Raw genomic sequence first — 17,519 nt, 5'->3', positions numbered from 1 at the left:
ATGGGGACGTCCGTTGAGGGTGGCACTGTCAGAGACGCCCTCTGGAAGCAGTATCTCTTCACTCACTTTGTCATGGTCACGATTTCACGTCGACTTCCTGGGTTCCCCCTAACGTCCCCTCCCGGATGCACACGACCTGCCAGGTCTCCATGTGGCTGCTCCTGGCTGGGGCTGCTGCTCAGACTCGTTGTGTCAGGGACCTTGGCTTCAAAGGACCCTCACTGGGATTTTTGAGTTTTTCTCAGGACTGGTGGGGGACAGGGCTGTGGGGAGGCCCACCAGGGAGGGACCCCTCTCACCTCCCACACATGCCTTCCCACCAGGAGCCGCCAGGGCCTGGCTGTACAGTGACGCCCATGGGTACCGGGCGGGAGTCACGGCTCAGCCCTCCTCAGGTGGGCGCTAGGCTGCCGGGACCTTCCCCCACTGCAGGGCCACTTCAGTTACCTGCGGCTACCACCAAGTGGTGCTCTGGCCCGGCTGACCCCCACCCGGACCCATCGAGGCCCCTCCCAAGGCCTCCCTCCACTCGCCCAGCCCCCCGCCTCTTGCTCCTCTGTCCTGTCCCCAGTCCAACCTTAACCCACCCCCAGCACCACTCCAGCTCCCCAACCCCCACTCCACAGCCCCCACTGCGGACCCCCTCCCGCCCCCTCCCCAGCCCCCCACCTCCACCCAGCTCTGAGCCCTGCTCCGGGAGCTCCACCCCCCGGCTGCCCCCACCCCAGCCCACCCTGCCCTGGAGCCCTCCCACGCACTGAGCTGCCCAAGCCCCGCCCCCGCGCCCCGCCCCCACCATCACCCCCATCCTGCCGGGATCCCCATTCTCCAGCCGCTCTTCTTGAGCTCTTAATCCCACCCACTCTGGAGACCCCTCCCCCCAGGAATCTCTGCTGCCCCCTAATTCCCCACGGGGTCCTCTGTGCCCTGCAGAAGCCCCTCACCCCTCCCCATACCCCGCCGCATCAGGCCCAAGCCTGCCCCTCACACCTATTCTCAGCTGCCCACCGCCCCTGGACCTGGGTCCTGGACAGTCCCCCACTTACTGGGAGGCGCTGTGGCCTGACCTCATGGCCTTCTCCTCCTCTGGGACCCTGATTCCAGACAGCCTGGGCTCTGACCCGGACCCAGACAGACTCCTGGACGGGGCGCAGTGGCAGCAGCCCTGTGAGACTGGCGGCCATCAGGCCTGGGTGCAGGCTGGGAGGACTGTCCCAGGGGCCCCTGGCTGGGGCATGGGGCACTGGGAGGCAGGAGCATGGGGTCCCTGAGGGGTCAGAGGCAGCCCGGGGCTGCAGGGGATGTTGGTGCCTGGGTCCCTGGGTCCCTTGTGAGGAATTGGCCCGCTGGGCCAGTGAGGGGCACCCAGGGGCCACCCAGCTGGCTGGCTGGATGGGTCGGGGTCACGGAGTGGGGGGTGGCTGGCTGCTGCTCTGTCTCCCCACCGCTGGGCCGGGCCCCTGGGGCTCCCATCAGAGGCTCATAGCTGATGGCTTTCTCCTTCTGCCTGGCGTCCTGTGTCCCTGGTGGCCCCAGTCCTGGACCTGGAGGCTGAGCACAGTATGGATGTGATCCTGGTGGGCTCCAGCGGGCGGTCATCCCCCTCTTCAGTCCAGCTGGGCAGAGGTGAGGGCTCGTCCACCTACTGGACCCTCCCGTAGGGTGCTGCCCCCAGGCCTGGACCATCTGGAATATCCACTTGTGCTTCCTCCACCCAGCTGGGTGGGCCCGGCCACAGTAAGGCAGGGGAGGGGGGTGAGGTGGCCACAGTAAGGCAGGGAAGGGCGGGTGAGGTCCCCGGCCCCTGTGACTTCAGGAGACACGTTAGTGGCATTCCTTTGTGGCGGTATCCCCATAGGAGAGAGGAGGAGGGAGGGGCCACTCTTGCCTTCTTTGCAGATCTCATTGCCTATGAAGTCACCGTGAACCAGCGAAACATAGAAGGTGAGCTCCCCACCGCCTGCCGCAGCCACAGGGAGGATGGGGAAAGGCGGCTTCGGCCTCTGGGGCCTCCGGAAGAAGGCTGGGCGCTCTGTGGGTGCTGCGTGCTTCCCCCATCTGCCCAACTCCTGCGCCTCATGAAGCCACAAAGTGGAGTGGTTCCGAGGGTGCTGACAGAGGAGGGTCCTGCAGCCTCCCCACTGCCTAATCTTAGAGCATCTTCATCATCCCCAAAAGAAAACCTGTCCCGGCTCCCTGTCCCCGGCACCTCTTGCCCTGTGGATCGGCCTATTGCAGATTTCCTGCATTTCCGTACACATTTCAGGATCAGGTGTCAAACTCTGCAGCACAGCCAGCTGGGGTTTTGAGACGGGCCCCCACCTGGCCTCTTTGTAACATTAAGGCGTCCCATCCATGAACACGGTCGCCCTCCCCTGGGCCTGCCGTCCCTCCCCCTGTCCGGGTGCCACCGGTCTTTCTCTAACCCTCTCCGAGTCCTCGCTGTGTTTCTCTTTAGACATCTGCCTCTGCTGTGGAAGCTTCCAGGTGCACACGCAGCACCCCCTGTTTGAGGGGGGAATCTGTGCCCCGTGCAAGGTAAGCGGGGGTCCAGCAGGGGCCCCACCTCTGGGAGGAGGGGGATGCCAACAGCCACCTCTGCCTGACAGGCCAGGTTCCTGGAGGCCCTGTTCCAGTACGACGAGGACGGCTACCAGTCCTCCTGCTCCATCTGCGGCTCGGGGGAGACGCTGCTCATCTGCGAGAACCCGGACTGCACACGGTGAGGCTGGCCCCGGGGTGGCCAGGCGGAGCCTCGAGCACCTGTTCTTCTCCACTATTCCCGTGGGGGGATGGGGCCTCCCCAAACAGGGCTTCCCCCCTTCCATGCCCCTCTCAGACACCTCCATGGCGAGCAGCCGTGGCACATGGACTGGTGTCTGGAGGCCTCTGTCCCAGCCAAGACACTGCTGTTCCTCCACTGACCATCTAGAGGGTCAGGACAAGGGCCACACAGGGGCATGCTCGCCCCTGCCCTTGCCGACCTGGGCTGCATCCACTGCTCCCCACCTCGGGTCCGCGAGGTGCTCTTCACAGCCTGGCCCTGAGTTCTGCTCCGACGACGGCTGCTCCTGCAGAGTTTGGGGAGGCCAGGCGGCTTAGGGGATCCTCAGATAGCTGTCATTGTCTCTGGACCTTGCCGTCCTTTATCACTCCAAGTCCCCGAGTCCCCGAGAGGACCAGGGTCCCTTCTAGCCTGTGGCCTCACCCCCCCACACACACACGCAGCACAGAAGGGCAGGGCCGTTTGTTTTCTCAGATGAGTGGAGGGAGATCCCTCCAAGGCCACCGTGGTTCTCTGCTTTCTGTAGGTGCTACTGTCTGGAGTGTGTGGACACCCTGGTGGGCCCGGGGACTGCGGGCAGAATCCTCGCCAGGAGCAGCTGGGTGTGCTCCCTGTGCCTGCCCTTCTCACGGAGTGGGCTGCTGCAGCGCAGGAGGAAGTGGCGTGAGCGGCTGAAGGCCTTCCAGGATCGCGAGGCGGTAAGGAGCAGGCCGCTGTGGCTTCCACTGGCTCCACTGTGCCCATCGGTTCGGACAGGGACAGGCACAGGGACAGGGCTCAGGCTTTGTGCCACCAGACGGGCCTTTTCTTCAGAATCAGCGAAGCATGGTGATTTTGTTTCTTACAAGCAAGGATGAGCCTCGCTCATCAACAGTCACGAAGGAGGGACCCAGGGAGCCCACTGGCAGCCCTCTGCAGTCTCTGAGCCCTACAGTGGCTGCCAGCTCTGGGCCAACGTGGGCTCTGGTCCAACCAGGACAGCGAGCCAGACGCAGCACTTCCCACAGTTGAGGCCAGAGATACCAAGCAGGCAGGACCGTGGGCTCATGGAAGGTGCAGCCTTATGTCCTCAAAGTCCTAAACTGGGTGCCTTGAACGCAGCCTTATTCAGAAATAGGGTCTCTGCACATGACATCCGGGGAAGGATCTGAGGATGAGACCCTTGTGGATTCAAGGAGGCCCCAAACGCAAAGACTGATGATGTCTTAAAGGGGAGGGAGATTCCAGAGGTGAAGAGACAGGAAGAGGCCCCGTGAGGACAGAGGCAGAGGCGGGTGCCCGTGTCCGTGGGCCCAGGTGTGCCCAGGGCCACTGCAGCCTCCTGAGCAGAGGTGGGGGCCGGGGGGCTACGGTGCCCCCTCCCTCCAGCCTCCAGGGGGAGCCAGCCCCGCTGGGACCTTGAGCAGGACTCCCTGCTGAGCTGTGTTCCTGCAGTCTGTCCTGGTTTGTTGCTGGCCCCCAGGAGCTTCCCTGGAAGGGGTGAAAGTCTCGCGGGGAGCCAGCAGAGAGCGGGGTGCCGCCCAGCTGCTCGACCGACCTCGGGTCCTCATTCCTGCTCCTCGGGGTTGAGGCGCCTTTGCTTGCCCGCCAGGCGCATCCTATGGAAGAGACAGGGAGCAGGGGCTCCTGGGAGCAGCCTCAGGCTGGCGCCGCCATCTCCCTGCCCAGCCTCGGGCTCGCTGGTGGGCTGGGGTGCCACAGGCCAGGAGGGATGGGCACTGATTCGGGGTGGCCTTGCCTCCCCTGGGGGTCCTCCTCTCAGGGGCCACTCTGGCCTTGGGGCTCTTTTCTGCTAGGGTCTTGAAGCTGTCCAGCTGAGACCAGGCTCTGCAGGTGCCAGCTGCCCTATGCCGTGCCCACACACATGCACATCGGTGGCACACGTGTTCCAGTCTCACAGACGCCATGTGGCTGCAGGTGTGCCTTGCTCGTAGTGGTGAGCAGGTGTCTTACGTGCTTTTCAGAAAGCAAGGCCAGCGTGTGCCTTATGGAGCCCCCCTTTGGTACCTTGAGAGCAGAAAGCTTTCCTGTCCCTATGATGGAGACCCCTGGGCTGAAAGGCTGCAGGAGGGATTTCACACACACACACAAATGAAGTGACCTTCAGAAATGTGATGAAATGCCACCTAGGGCATGGAGCCAGGGAAAGGCGGAGGTGGCTCCTGGGGTCAACCCTGGGCAGAGGGGGCAGGTCCCCAGGCCTTCCCCTCCTCCTCCAAGGGCAGCCCAGACCCTCACTGCCTACTTCCCGCCTGATTGGACGTCCACATTCCTGGATGTCCCAACACGAGCCCCTGGTCCCTGCTCCATCCTGTCCCTGATAGTCCTGCATTTGACCTTGGCCGGGTGTCCCCACTGGCCCTGCCCGTCTCTGGCCGGCATCCTGGAAGGGGAGGGCAAGTCTTGTGCCCCACATACCACACACAGAGGTTAGAGACGTCTGTGTCCTGGGTCCCCAGCATGGCTCTTCTGCGTCTGGACTCAGGGTGCCAGTTCTCAGCTCCACAGATCACAGGCAGCAGGGCTGGGCCTGGGGAACCCCTCACCTCGGGCAGCTGTCAGACTTCCCAGCCCTCCAAGGGCTTTCTGGCCCGGGGTCCCCACTGCTGTGCACTCTCCCGGGTCTTGGAACCTAAGAGTCAGAGCAGTCTCTGCTGGGATCCCAGCTCCCTCCTCTGAGGTAGGGACAGCCCTGCAGGCCTGCCTCCCCCACGGAGGGGGCAGGACCAGGCCTGCAGCAGTGGAGGCCTTCCTGGGGCCAGCCTCTGCCTGGCAGGTGTGTCTCAGGGGGCTCCTCCACCCGGGAGCCTGTGGCTCGAGGCTCTGGGACCAGGGGTTTAATGACGGCCTTTCTACCAGGCGAGTCCCCAGGAGATCTATAAAACCGTGCCAGCCTGGAAAAGGGAGCCAGTGCGGGTGCTGTCCCTCTTTGGGGACATCAGGAAAGGTGAGTGCCCCGACCTGCAGAAGTGGGGGGAGGTGGGGGAGGTGGGGGAGGTGGCGTGACCAGCCGAGCGCCCATTCCTGGACACAGAGCAAAGGAAGGGGAGGCCTCCCGTGAGGACAGCAGTCAAGAAGCCAGGTGGGAGGCCAGACAGTGGTCAGGAGGCCAGGGACAGCAGGGCCAGGTAGGGTGCCCACCCAGGAGGAGGTGGAGGCCGTGGGGAGGGAGGGTGCGGGGACAGAGGCGGCTGGCAGAGCATGACGGATGCGAAGTGCTGTGATGAACAGTGCGCCCAGCCGCAGACGGCCAGCCTGCCACCCAGAGGCCCCGCCGGCCAGCCTCGTGGGACCCTCCCTGGCTCTCCTCCTAGCCCTCCCACCCGCCCTCGTCAGGGCGTGCCCCTCTGGCTGCAGCTCTGCCAACCCCCCAGCGGGTGCCCTTGGAAGTCCCACCTGGCAGGTGCGGGAGAGCCCCAGAGATGGGTCGTGGTGGGTGGGTGCCCTAGGATAAGAGTGGCACAGATGCCGTGGGGGCCTGTGCCCTGGCTGTGATCCTGTCACTGACCTTGGGGACCGGCACCTGAGACAGACCAGCATGGCTTAGCTGGCCCAGGCTCTCGCGGTTGGTGGGGCCGCGGGAGCTGGGCCTGCTCCCAGGGTGACTGGCTGGCCTAGTGGTGTCGTGTGGACACCGCTGCCCAGGAAGTGACAGCGTGGCAGAAGTGCCTGGTTTTGCGGCGGACTGCTTGGCCTTGAACTCAGTACTCTGAGGTCTGCTTGTTTTCTGCGGTCACCAGACGGGAGAGATCCCTCCTCTTCTGGTGCCCGCCGATGGAGCCAACGTGGCTGGGCTGAGAGGAACATCCTGGGTGGGACCTTGGCCCACTCGGCTCCCTGCAGCTCCTCTGTGCCCCTGTCTGTCCCACTCCAGAGCTAACCAGTCTGGGGTTTCTGGAACCTGGCTCCGAGGCGGGAAGACTGAGGCACCTGGAGGACGTCACCGACATTGTGCGCAGAGATGTGAGTAGGCCCTGCGCTCCCAGACCCCGGCTCAGGGAGGACAGGGGACTGAGGCCAGGGACAGCAGGGCCAGGTAGGGGGTGGGGAAGGCCAGGGTCCGGGGAGCCTCCTGGATGCCACTCTGGGGCCTCCAGGCCAGCGAGGGCTCCGGGCCCAGTGAACGTGCTCCCTGGCTCCGTGGGCCTGCACTGCCCTCAGCACAGAGCCGGGCAGCCGGCCAGACATGCTGAGATCCAGTGGCCCATTTCTGCCCCATGATGGGGTGCTGCCCAGCCAAGGGCCTGACCCCCACTCCACCCTCTAAAATAAAGAGGCAGGGTCTGGGACCCGACAGCCGCCCCCGTGGGCGGTGGGACCTGGGCGTCCAGGCAGGGGCTTCTCTCCGGGGTGAGCCCACTCTGCGCTGGCTGGCGGCTGCTCCCCAGAGCTGGGTCCCCTTCCACCCCGTCCTGCTGGGCGGTCGTTAAAGGAGGGCGCAGCCTCCTGCCACAGAGCTGGGTGCCGTCGCAGACCCAGCTGTCCCGCCTCCCTGCCCTCCTGTTGGCACCCCGGCCACCAGGTGGGGCCCAGGACGGAGGCAGGAGGAGCAGGAGGGCGGGCTCAGGTCTCCCCGCTGCCCAGAGCTGCCAAGAGCGTCTTCCTGTTTGCTAGGGGGTGCCAGGATTGAACCCCACCTATTGCCCCAAACGCTTCACGGCCGAGCTGAACCCCAGCTCAGGGTCCACTCTGGATTGGGCTATCAGAAAGTGGGGTCCAATATCTGGTGTCTCTTGAACTTCTAGGAGAATGACCCGGGGGTTGCCGCTGACCGTGGGTGGCCCTCTGGGTGCCGAGACGCCTTGGGCTGTGGGTGTTGAAGAGCTCCTTTGTCCCCGAGGGGGCAGGAATGTGGCTGGCTTGACTGTCGGGGTGCTGGGGTTGTGTGGACTGGCCGCTTCCCAGGCAGCACACCCACCCACCCGTGGCGGGGAGTCCATGGTCCCAGGGGCCCAAGGTTCCACCCAGGAGCAGTGGCCATTCTCAGATGGCCCATGTGCTGGGCGTGCCCCAGAGGGCATGGTGGCTACTGATGACTCAGTTCTGGGGGCTCCTCTGCCCCAGGGATCCTGGGAGGGTTCACCACATCCTATTGGACAGGCATCTCGGCCCCAGGGCTGACTCATCACCAGGGCTGAGCGCTGGGCTGGCAGTGACAACCGTCCCACTAAATAAGGACATTCTCCAGCGAGCCCGTGTCCTGCCCGTGTCCTGTAGGTGGAGGAATGGGGCCCCTTCGACCTCGTGTACGGCTCGACGCCCGCCCTGGGCCACGCCTGTGACCATTCTCCTGGTAAGATGCCCTCAAGAAAAGGGCTGGGTCTGCTCCACTCACCAGGGCGTCTGTCCCCAGCCCTGTCACCTCTCCTCTCTCCCACCCACTGCAGCGCCTCAGGGAGGGTGGGAACTGTGAACTGTGTGTTTAAACAGTGGAGGGCGGTCACTGACGCAGGGCAGGTCCCATAGCACGTCCCATAGCATGCACAGTGGGTCACCTGTGAACACTGCCATGACAAGAGAGCGGGTACCGTCGCCCCGAAGGCCGCCTCGTGCCCCACTCTAGGCCCTCCAGCCCACCGGGTGGCCTCAGGTCATGCAGGCTCTGGAGTCCGAGGCGGAAGGCAGGGTCAGTGGTCAGTGTGGGCCCCTGTCCCTGTCCTTGCTGAACCTTGGCCTCTCTGGATAAGGTCGGGACCTGTGAGCCTCTGCTGCCCTGGTCAGGTGCTGCTCCTGGGAGGGGGACAGAAGTCTAAGGGGTGGGGACACCCAGGCCCTCAGCCCTCGCCCACTCACAGCCAAACCGCCCCCCGCAGGGTGGTACCTGTTCCAGTTCCACCGCCTCCTGCAGTACGCGCGGCCCCGGGCGGGCAGCCCGCAGGCCTTCTTCTGGATGTTTGTGGACAACCTGCTGCTGACTGGGGATGAGCAGGCCATAGCCGCTCGCTTCCTGGAGGTACGTGCCCGGCCTTCCAGGGGCTCACGTCCACCCAGCTCCCGGCCTGGCCTCCTCTGAGGGCCACGCACAGAGGCACAGACAGGAGCTGGACACCCACCCCACGCCACCACCGCGCTCTCCGCACGTGCCCCCGGGGGTGCCACCTCCTGCCCTGCCTCCCAGCGAGCACATGGGACACACTCGTACCTACACACACACACACCAGGACTCTCTCACACACACACACTAAAACAACACACACAGCAGGACTCACACACACACATTACACACACACACTGCACACACACACCAGGACTCACACACACACACTGCACACACACACAGCAGGACTCACACACACACTGCACACACACACACTGCACACGCACACCAGGACTCACACACACACACCAGGACTCACACACACACACAAGAACTCACACACACACACACTGCACGCACACACTGCACACACACACACCAGGACACATACACACACACTAAAACAACACACACAGCAGGACTCACACACACACACCAGGACTCACACAGACACTGCACACACACACACACTGCACACACACTAGGACTCACACAGACACTGCACACACACACTGCACACACACCAGGACTCACACACACAGACACTGCACACACACACTGCACACACACCAGGACTCACACAGACACTGCACACACACAGCAGGACTCACACACACATTACACACACACTAGGTTTCACACACACACTGCTCTCATACACACCAGGATTCACACACAGCAGGACTCACACACACATTGCACACACACACACAGCAGGACTCACACACACTGCACACACACACTGCATGCACACACACACCAGGATTCACACACACACACACTGCACACACACACACACTGCATGCACACACACCAGGACACACACACTGCATACACACTGCATGCACACAGACACACACACCACACACACACACCAGGAATCTCACACACACACACACTGCACACACAGCAGGACTCACACACACACTGCACACAAACACACACACCAGGACTCACACATACAATTTCACACATACATACACACCGGGACTCACACATGCCACATACTACATGCCACACGCATGCTCCCCCTGTACCTCACACTCGTGCTCACCCCACACACCCACACAGGCAGGGGCACCACGGCCTTGCTCCTCTGTCCACGCGTCTGAATTGGCACCACCAGAGCAGCCCCGCGGGCTGTGGCCGAGCCCACACGGCCAGTCGTGGCGGAGCTCTGGGAATGGCTCTGGCAGGGGAAGTGCAGTGGAGTCGCGGCCACCTGACCTTACCCAGGAAGGAGTTCATCATGTCCCCGGTCCCAGAAGGGATGCGACGGGGCGGGGACAGTGTGGCCAGCCATGGGCGCAGCGAGGCAGCCCCCACTGCCGGGGGTTTCGCGGGTGGCTTGAGGGTGAGCCAGGCAGGCAGGGAGGGGCGCCCAGTGGATTGCTGCTGTCCAGGGGCTTCGGCTGGGGCAGGGGGAGGATGTGCAGAAGCACAGACTCAAGTTGAAGGTGTTGCTTTAGTGGGGATTTTTAACACCCAGACCCGCCCATGGACCCCTCCTCACGGGTCAGCCTGGCCAGCCTGGTGCTCCTCCCACAGGGTGCCTGCCCTCGTCCAAGGTCCAACGTGATAGGAAAAGCCCCCTGCAGTGCCCTGCTGCTGGCACCTGGCCTCCCAGCTCCAGTGGCCTTCCCTGGCAGCAGCACTCCTCCGTCTTGTCCCTGTGCTGCGTGGGTCCCCTGGGGTGGTGGGCACACGTGGCCGCTCCCTGTGGGTGGGTGACCAGGCACTTCCTGCCTCTGGCTCTTACAGAGGTGCCGTCCGTGGCCAACTCCAGAGGGGCTCTCTGGTCAGAGGGTGAATGTGGCTGTCACAGGTGTCACCGACCACCCTCGTGGAGCGGTCCCTCAGCAGTGGGATGGTGTGGGAGCGCTCCCTCAGTCCTTAGCGTACCCCGGGGTCTCCTGCCTGCTCTCCTGGTGGCCACCTCCCTCTTGGCCCTCCAACTGGCTTGGTCTATACACATGGAACTGGCCTCTGTGCTGATGGCCCCCGCTGCCCGGTGGCTGGATGCCCATGTGGGCTGAGGGTTTTCACTCGATTCAATGAGACTTGCTGTGTGTGTGTTCAGACCAGTGACGGTGACAGTTTTCCTCCTGGTTTTATACCTGCGATCTCTTTCTCTTCTCTCATGGAGCTGCCAGTCCCGGGGACCATGGCCGTGATGGGGATACCCCGTGTCCCCCTGCCCTCCACAGGGCAGGGACCCTGGCTCTGAGGCCGAGGCGCAGCGTGCTTTAGGCCGAGGGGAGTTTCTGCTGATTCTCTCTGGTTGGGGCATTTTTATCAACGGTGGTCTCGGGTGTCTGTGGGTTACCTGGGGAGTCTTGTCCTCGAGAGTGACAGAGAGGACACAGTGTAGAGCAGACTTCTAGTGGTGAGCGCCTGCACTGTGGGAGGGCACGCCAGTCACGGTTCCACCCACAGCGGGAAAGGGGTTGTAACGGTTCCTTTGTCCCCTGGCGGGCTGTGGTCTCTATGTTGGGCCTGCTCCCTAAAATAACTGAGGCAGATGGTGTTCTGTGACACAGCTACAGCTGCTGCTTCAAGGTCTGTGTGAACCGTCTGTGGAGATCTCCTGTCTCAGCAGTCAGTGTCGGGAGGTTACGTTTTCCTAGAATATGATCCATTTAAACTTTCAGGTGATTTCTACAGAGTTAAGCAAAGTGGCCTCACGACCCTGTTGCTTGCTTTCTTCTTTATTAGGAAATCTGAGCATTTAAAAAAACACCAACATAATGTCACATATCAGCAGTCGGGATCAGATTGGTACCTTGCATTGTTTTACCAAAAAACAAAAACAAAAACAAAACAAAACCCTATTTCTGCCGTCAGTAATTATGGGCCCAACTGAAACACCACGTTGCTAAGCCAGGCACCCGTCAGGACAGACAGAGGGCCGCAACAATACCGCTTTCCCTTGTTTGGCACACAGGTTGGTAGTTCAGAGTTAATTGGTCCCAACTCCAAAGTAGCACGGAAGGAAAGTCCTGGGTCGTCTGCCATCTCCACCCGGCTCTGGGGCCTCATTCTGCTGAGGGCAAGAAACCTAAGTGTGGCTCTGGCCAGCTCGTGCACCCTTGTGACCTTGGTGGGCTGCTTGCTCCCCCGGGGAGCTGTCGGATTAGCGGGTGGAGTCAGGTCACCCAGAAGGGCCTTCCGCCTCCGATTCTCCTTTCTTTGGCTCCCCCGCCCCAGGAGGGTGGACACGCTTTGGGGAGCTCTTGTTGGCCAGCAAAGCCTCCTGATCCCTGAGGAACTGCAGGCCACTGGCCCGTGGGACCAAACATCTGCCGGTTAAGAACACGATGACCCCGCATCTCTTCTCAGAGGGCAGTTTGTAAGGACAAAGGTCTGTCAGGTAGAGGCGGCACTGGGCAGACGTGCTAGCCTAGACCTGCAGACCGTTGGGACCCACGGGGAGGAGGTTACTGGCTGTCAGGCTGACTGGTGGCCCCCTCCGTCCCTTAGACAGAGCCCGTGATCCTCCAGGACGTCCGCGGGAGCGCCCTGCAGAATGCCGTGCGCGTGTGGACCAACATCCCCGCTGTGAAGAGGTACTTCCTGGGCCGTGAGGCTTCCAGGCTGGAGGGACACAGCCGGCACAGGGCTCACGGGGGACACGGGCTTGGAGTCAGTGGGGTTACCAGCAGAGCCAAGCTGAGCAGCCCCGGGGCTGTCGGGCTGAGTCTAGCCAGGCCTGGGGCCACCCGCAAACCTCACACGCCCAAGCCGCTGGATGGTCTCTGCAGGCTGAAGTCTCTCTCTACCCCAGCACTTCCCAGGGTCTTGCCTCAGGACCTCAAGGTGGTGCCCGGGCCCCAGAGCAAAGCCCGATGCTGGGCAGAGCACTTGCTTCATCCTTGAGAATGTGCTCCATGTGGCCCCGCATTCTGAAGCCCCGCACCCTGCACCACCCCCCAGGTCACCTGTGCATGCTCAGACACACACACCTGCACACTCACAAGGCTCACAGGCACGCGTTCCTGGATTAATCTGCACACCTGCACACTCACAGGCTCAGACGTGCTCCTGAAGGACCAGCCTGCACACCTGCACACTCACACAGGCTCACAGACACATGCTCCTGGTGGACCGGCCTGCACACCTGCACACTCACACAGGCTCACACGTGCTCCTGGTGGACCGGCCTGCACACCTGCACACTCAGGCTCACAGACACATGCTCCTGGTGACCAGCCTGCACACCTGCACACTCACACAGGCTCACAGACACATGCTCCTGGTGACCAGCCTGCACACCTGCACACTCACACAGGCTCACACGTGCTCCTGGTGGACCGGCCTGCACACCTGCACACTCACAGGCTCACAGACACATGCTCCTGGTGACCAGCCTGCACACCTGCACACTCACACAGGCTCACACGTGCTCCTGGTGGACCGGCCTGCACACCTGCACACTCACACAGGCTCACAGACACATGCTCCTGGTGACCAGCCTGCACACCTGCACACTCACACAGGCTCACACGTGCTCCTGGTGGACCGGCCTGCACACCTGCACACTCACACAGGCTCACAGACACATGCTCCTGGTGACCAGCCTGCACACCTGCACACTCACACAGGCTCACACGTGCTCCTGGTGGACCGGCCTGCACACCTGCACACTCACACAGGCTCACAGACACATGCTCCTGGTGGACCGGCCTGCACACCTGCACACTCACACAGGCTCACACGTGCTCCTGGTGGACCAGCCTGCACACCTGCACACTCACAGGCTCACAGACACATGCTCCTGGTGACCAGCCTGCACACCTGCACACTCACACAGGCTCACACGTGCTCCTGGTGGACCAGCCTGCACACCTGCACACTCACAGGCTCACAGACACATGCTCCTGGTGACCAGCCTGCACACCTGCACACTCACACAGGCTCACACGTGCTCCTGGTGGACCAGCCTGCACACCTGCACACTCACACAGGCTCACAGACACATGCTCCTGGTGACCAGCCTGCACACCTGCACACTCACACAGGCTCACAGACACATGCTCCTGGTGGACCGGCCTGCACACCTGCACACTCACACAGGCTCACAGACACATGCTCCTGGTGACCAGCCTGCACACCTGCACACTCACACAGGCTCACAGACACACACTCCTGGTGGACCGGCCTGCACACCTGCACACTCACACAGGCTCACAGACACACGCTCCTGGTGGACCGGCCTGCACACCTGCACACTCACACAGGCTCACAGACACACGCTCCTGGTGGACCGGCCTGCACACCTGCACACTCACACAGGCTCACAGACACATGCTCCTGGTGGACCGGCCTGCACACCTGCACACTCACACAGGCTCACACGTGCTCAGCCAATGGGACCACACCTCCTAGGACTGCTAAGTCATGTCTCCTCTGCCCAGGAGTGAGTTTCTGGGAACTTCTCCCCACTCCCCTCCAGCCTCAGCATTCTCCTGGCTCCCAGCCACTGCACAGCCCCAGGGCCCGTGCCTGTCAAGGGAGGTGCTTGTGGCCCCTCCCCACCCCACGCCCTCCTGGCCCTCCCTGGCTTTGTGCCAAGGTGAGGTGAGCCACTTTTTTTCAAACTAATTTTTCTTTGGGAGCCTGCTGACTATAGCCCCGCCTGCATGCCGTCCACCACACCACATCATTATCGGGTGGTGGCCAAGCAGGTCCCTCCCTGGTGGTTGTGTGACTTTGTGGGTCCAAGTCCAGCAGCAGGGCACGGGCGTCGCTCGGGGCCCAGAATGGCCTGCAGGGGGAGCCAGGCTGCACTCCTCGCCAGCCGCTCACCCAGGGAGCAGCAGTGGGGTAGGAATGACACCTGAGAAGTCACACGTGGCCAGGCCTGGTGGCACACGCCCGTAGCCCCAGTGACTCGGAAGTCAGGCTGAGACAGGAGGATTGCGAGTTCCAGGTCAGCCTGGGCAACTGAGCAAGACACTGTCTCAGAATTGAAAGTAGAAAGGTCTGGGGATGTGGCCCAGCTCTTTCCCAGCATGAGGCCTGGTTCAATCCCTCCCACTACCAAACGGACAGGCAGGACGACCCAAACGGAAAACCAGCCCGCAACAAAACAGAAGTAACCTGCAGCAGGTGCTCCTGACCCTGGCCCACAACCTGCGGCATTTGGCCCCCTTCCCAAGGTGTCCAGAGGCGCCTGCCAGGCTTTGCCGTGGACACACAGCTCCCTCCGTCCTGGGCCCAGCCTGGCCCCTTCCTGAGCCAGGCACCACGGGCCCCTCTGGGTCTGGCCTTCACTGTCGGATCCAAGCCCGCAGGGGCCATTGAGGGCTGGGAGCTGCTGGACGCTGTTCCTGGGGTTGGCTCCTGAGGAACCAAGAACAGCTGTCCAAGCAACCTCTGCTCCCAATGGCCTTGTCATCCTGGGACAGCCAGACAGTCCCCAAGGAGAGAAGCAGGGAGAGTGAGGGCACACTGAGGGGCAGCCCTTCCTCTGTGCCTTCACTAACCCCAAGGCAAACTGGAAACTGCTGCCATCTCCACGGTGGCCTGGGCCCTGTTCCCTGCCCCCCCCCATGTCCCAGGACTGGCCCCTCGGGCTGCGCCACACAGTTGCCCCCGCGCATCACAGGATGACCTGAGTGTCGGCAGGTCTTTGCTGTCAGGATCCCTGGGACAGTTGGGACACCCAGCTCTGATGAACCTTTGCCCCTGGGTCCTGCCCTTTCCTCCCAGGATGGCCAGCATCTGCTCTGGTGGCTCCCAGTCTCTCCTCCCTCTTCACACTGAGAGGAGATCCACCGGCTGGACTAAAGGGACCCTGCCTGGCCTGTGACCAGCTCCTCACAGAAGCTGGCGGGCCCCCAGGGCATGAGTCCAGGGCATGAGTCCTGGGGAGAGCTGAGAGCCCCGCCCAGGGAGCAGGTGCTGGTCTGTAACTGTGCCCCTCTCCCTGGCAGCAGGCACTCGGCCTCTGAAGAGGAGCTCCTGCTGCTGGCTCAAGATGGACAGCGAGGGACGCTGCCTGCCCAGGGCCCATCTGCGCTCGTGAAGAACTGCTTTCTTCCCCTACGAGAATATTTCAAGTATTTCTCTCAGAACGCACTTCCTCTTTATAAATGAGCCATTATACAACGACGAAGGGCTCTCCTAGAACCCCCTCTTCTACCTGTGTTCTCCCCCAATCACTCTCACTTGCTTGGCTCTGGATGTCCCGCGATGCTCCAGACCCACCTCCTGTTTGGTTCGAGTCGCAGGCTCTCCTGGGCTCCGTTTCTGGGTTTGGGGAGAGGAGCCAGGTGCCCTGTGTGGTGGACGGGATCCTGATGTGACCGGGCACCCGAGAGCACAGTGTTCCCACTGAGAAGTTCAATAGATGTGTCACTGGAGGACTGCTGGTCATATTTTGGTGTTCTGTGTGTAAGCAAAGCCCCCTGGGTACCAGGTGCCCACCCTGTGCACACCTGTAGATGGGATTTTCGTTGGTTTGATGGTTGAAATCACTCACCTATCAGGCTGCCCCGAGCGCCCCAGCATAGAACATTCCCAGTTGGTAGAAAAGCCAGAGCCAGTGGAGCCAAGGGTGCTCGGGCCCACACCAGATCTACCTGCAAAGTATGTGACCTTGGGGCTCCTAACCCAGATGGCATTGCTTGCTGAAGCAGGATTCCCCAGGGCCCTGGGCAGTGCCCATCCCAGAGGAGTTTAACCCAACAGAGGGCATCGATTGGACCCAGCCTCACACGACTGATGAATCTCACAGGACTGTTTCCCAGGTAGCTAGAACCATCCCATCCCCTGAGTCCAGACACAGCAACTAAACAGAGTCCTGGGCACCACAACTGGGTCTTGGGGACGCTTTCAGTGGTCTGTACAATGCTTTGAGGAAGAAAGGGGGGTTCAAACTGGACCTGTTGAAGATCCTTACAAACAACTTGAAGTAGAGTGAGGTCACCCTTGGATCAGTGTAACAGGGCACTTTCTCCGTCCAGGAGGACAGCCCTGCACATGGACAACACTGGTATCGTGTCCAGGGCTGACTCGGGAGGGCGGCGATGGAACCAGGCTAGAGGGCCGGAGACACCGCAGGAGAGCAGAGCTGGGCTCAGCCAGGGGCAGACAGACCCCTCCTGGTAGCCTAGGCTCTGCAGCCCACAATGACCCCGAGAGCTGGCTGAGCTGTGCACACGAGCCTGTGACCACAGCTGCCCAGTGGGGGATGACAGCACTGCGTAGGGCTGGTAGCGGCCCGGCCGCGTCCACCCAGGTAACTGGTGGCATGGGCAGAGAGAAAACCAGGGCCTGCTCTCCACCTGCTTTAGAGCAAGGAGGAGAGCCAGGCTTCAGGTCTCCAGACACGCTCCTCGACCTCTCCGCATTCTCAAACGTGCACACAGAATCGTCCCCACCTGGAGATCCTCCTGTGTACTTTAACCCTCCCCCAAGGCCCCATTCACGATCCCTGGAGTCGGCTGTAAATCACCCCCCGAAAGATGCCCGTGACCGACTCCCGGAGCTGTGGGTGTTACCTCGCACGGCAGGGAAGGACCCCACTGCCTGAGTCGACGTGCCTCCTGGGTTACCCAGGTGGGCCCATTTGCAATCTGAGTGGGGCAGAGGCAGTCTTGACCACATGCAGAGGGGACGGCCGTTGACCAGAGAGGCAGAGAGACTCCAGAGCTGCAGCTCAGCTAAGGGGCACCCCAGGGGGTGAGGCAGGGA

At 62.2% G+C, this 17,519-nt stretch overlaps 1 protein-coding gene across 1 annotated transcript; it reads left to right on the top strand.

The window, feature by feature from the left end:
• The first annotated feature begins 356 nt into the window (after positions 1-356).
• Positions 357-16,181, top strand: Dnmt3l (DNA methyltransferase 3 like). The gene is made up of 13 exons (XM_046439257.2): positions 357-360; positions 934-1,167; positions 1,537-1,626; positions 1,900-1,944; positions 2,459-2,538; positions 2,610-2,722; positions 3,312-3,483; positions 5,645-5,732; positions 6,660-6,748; positions 8,003-8,078; positions 8,599-8,738; positions 12,303-12,388; positions 15,758-16,181. The coding sequence occupies exons 1-13, from the start codon at positions 357-359 to the stop codon at positions 15,918-15,920; spliced, it is 1,380 nt and encodes a 459-aa protein (XP_046295213.1). The 3' UTR covers positions 15,921-16,181.
• The last annotated feature ends 1,338 nt before the right edge of the window (positions 16,182-17,519 follow it).

This window comes from Marmota monax, unplaced genomic scaffold (genome assembly GCF_021218885.2).
Source record: "Marmota monax isolate L192 unplaced genomic scaffold, Marmota_monax_Labrador192_F-V1.1 WCK01_AAM20220418_F8-fsc00125, whole genome shotgun sequence".
Taxonomy (NCBI): domain Eukaryota; kingdom Metazoa; phylum Chordata; class Mammalia; order Rodentia; family Sciuridae; genus Marmota; species Marmota monax.
This window is presented reverse-complemented; position numbering and strand designations above follow the sequence as displayed.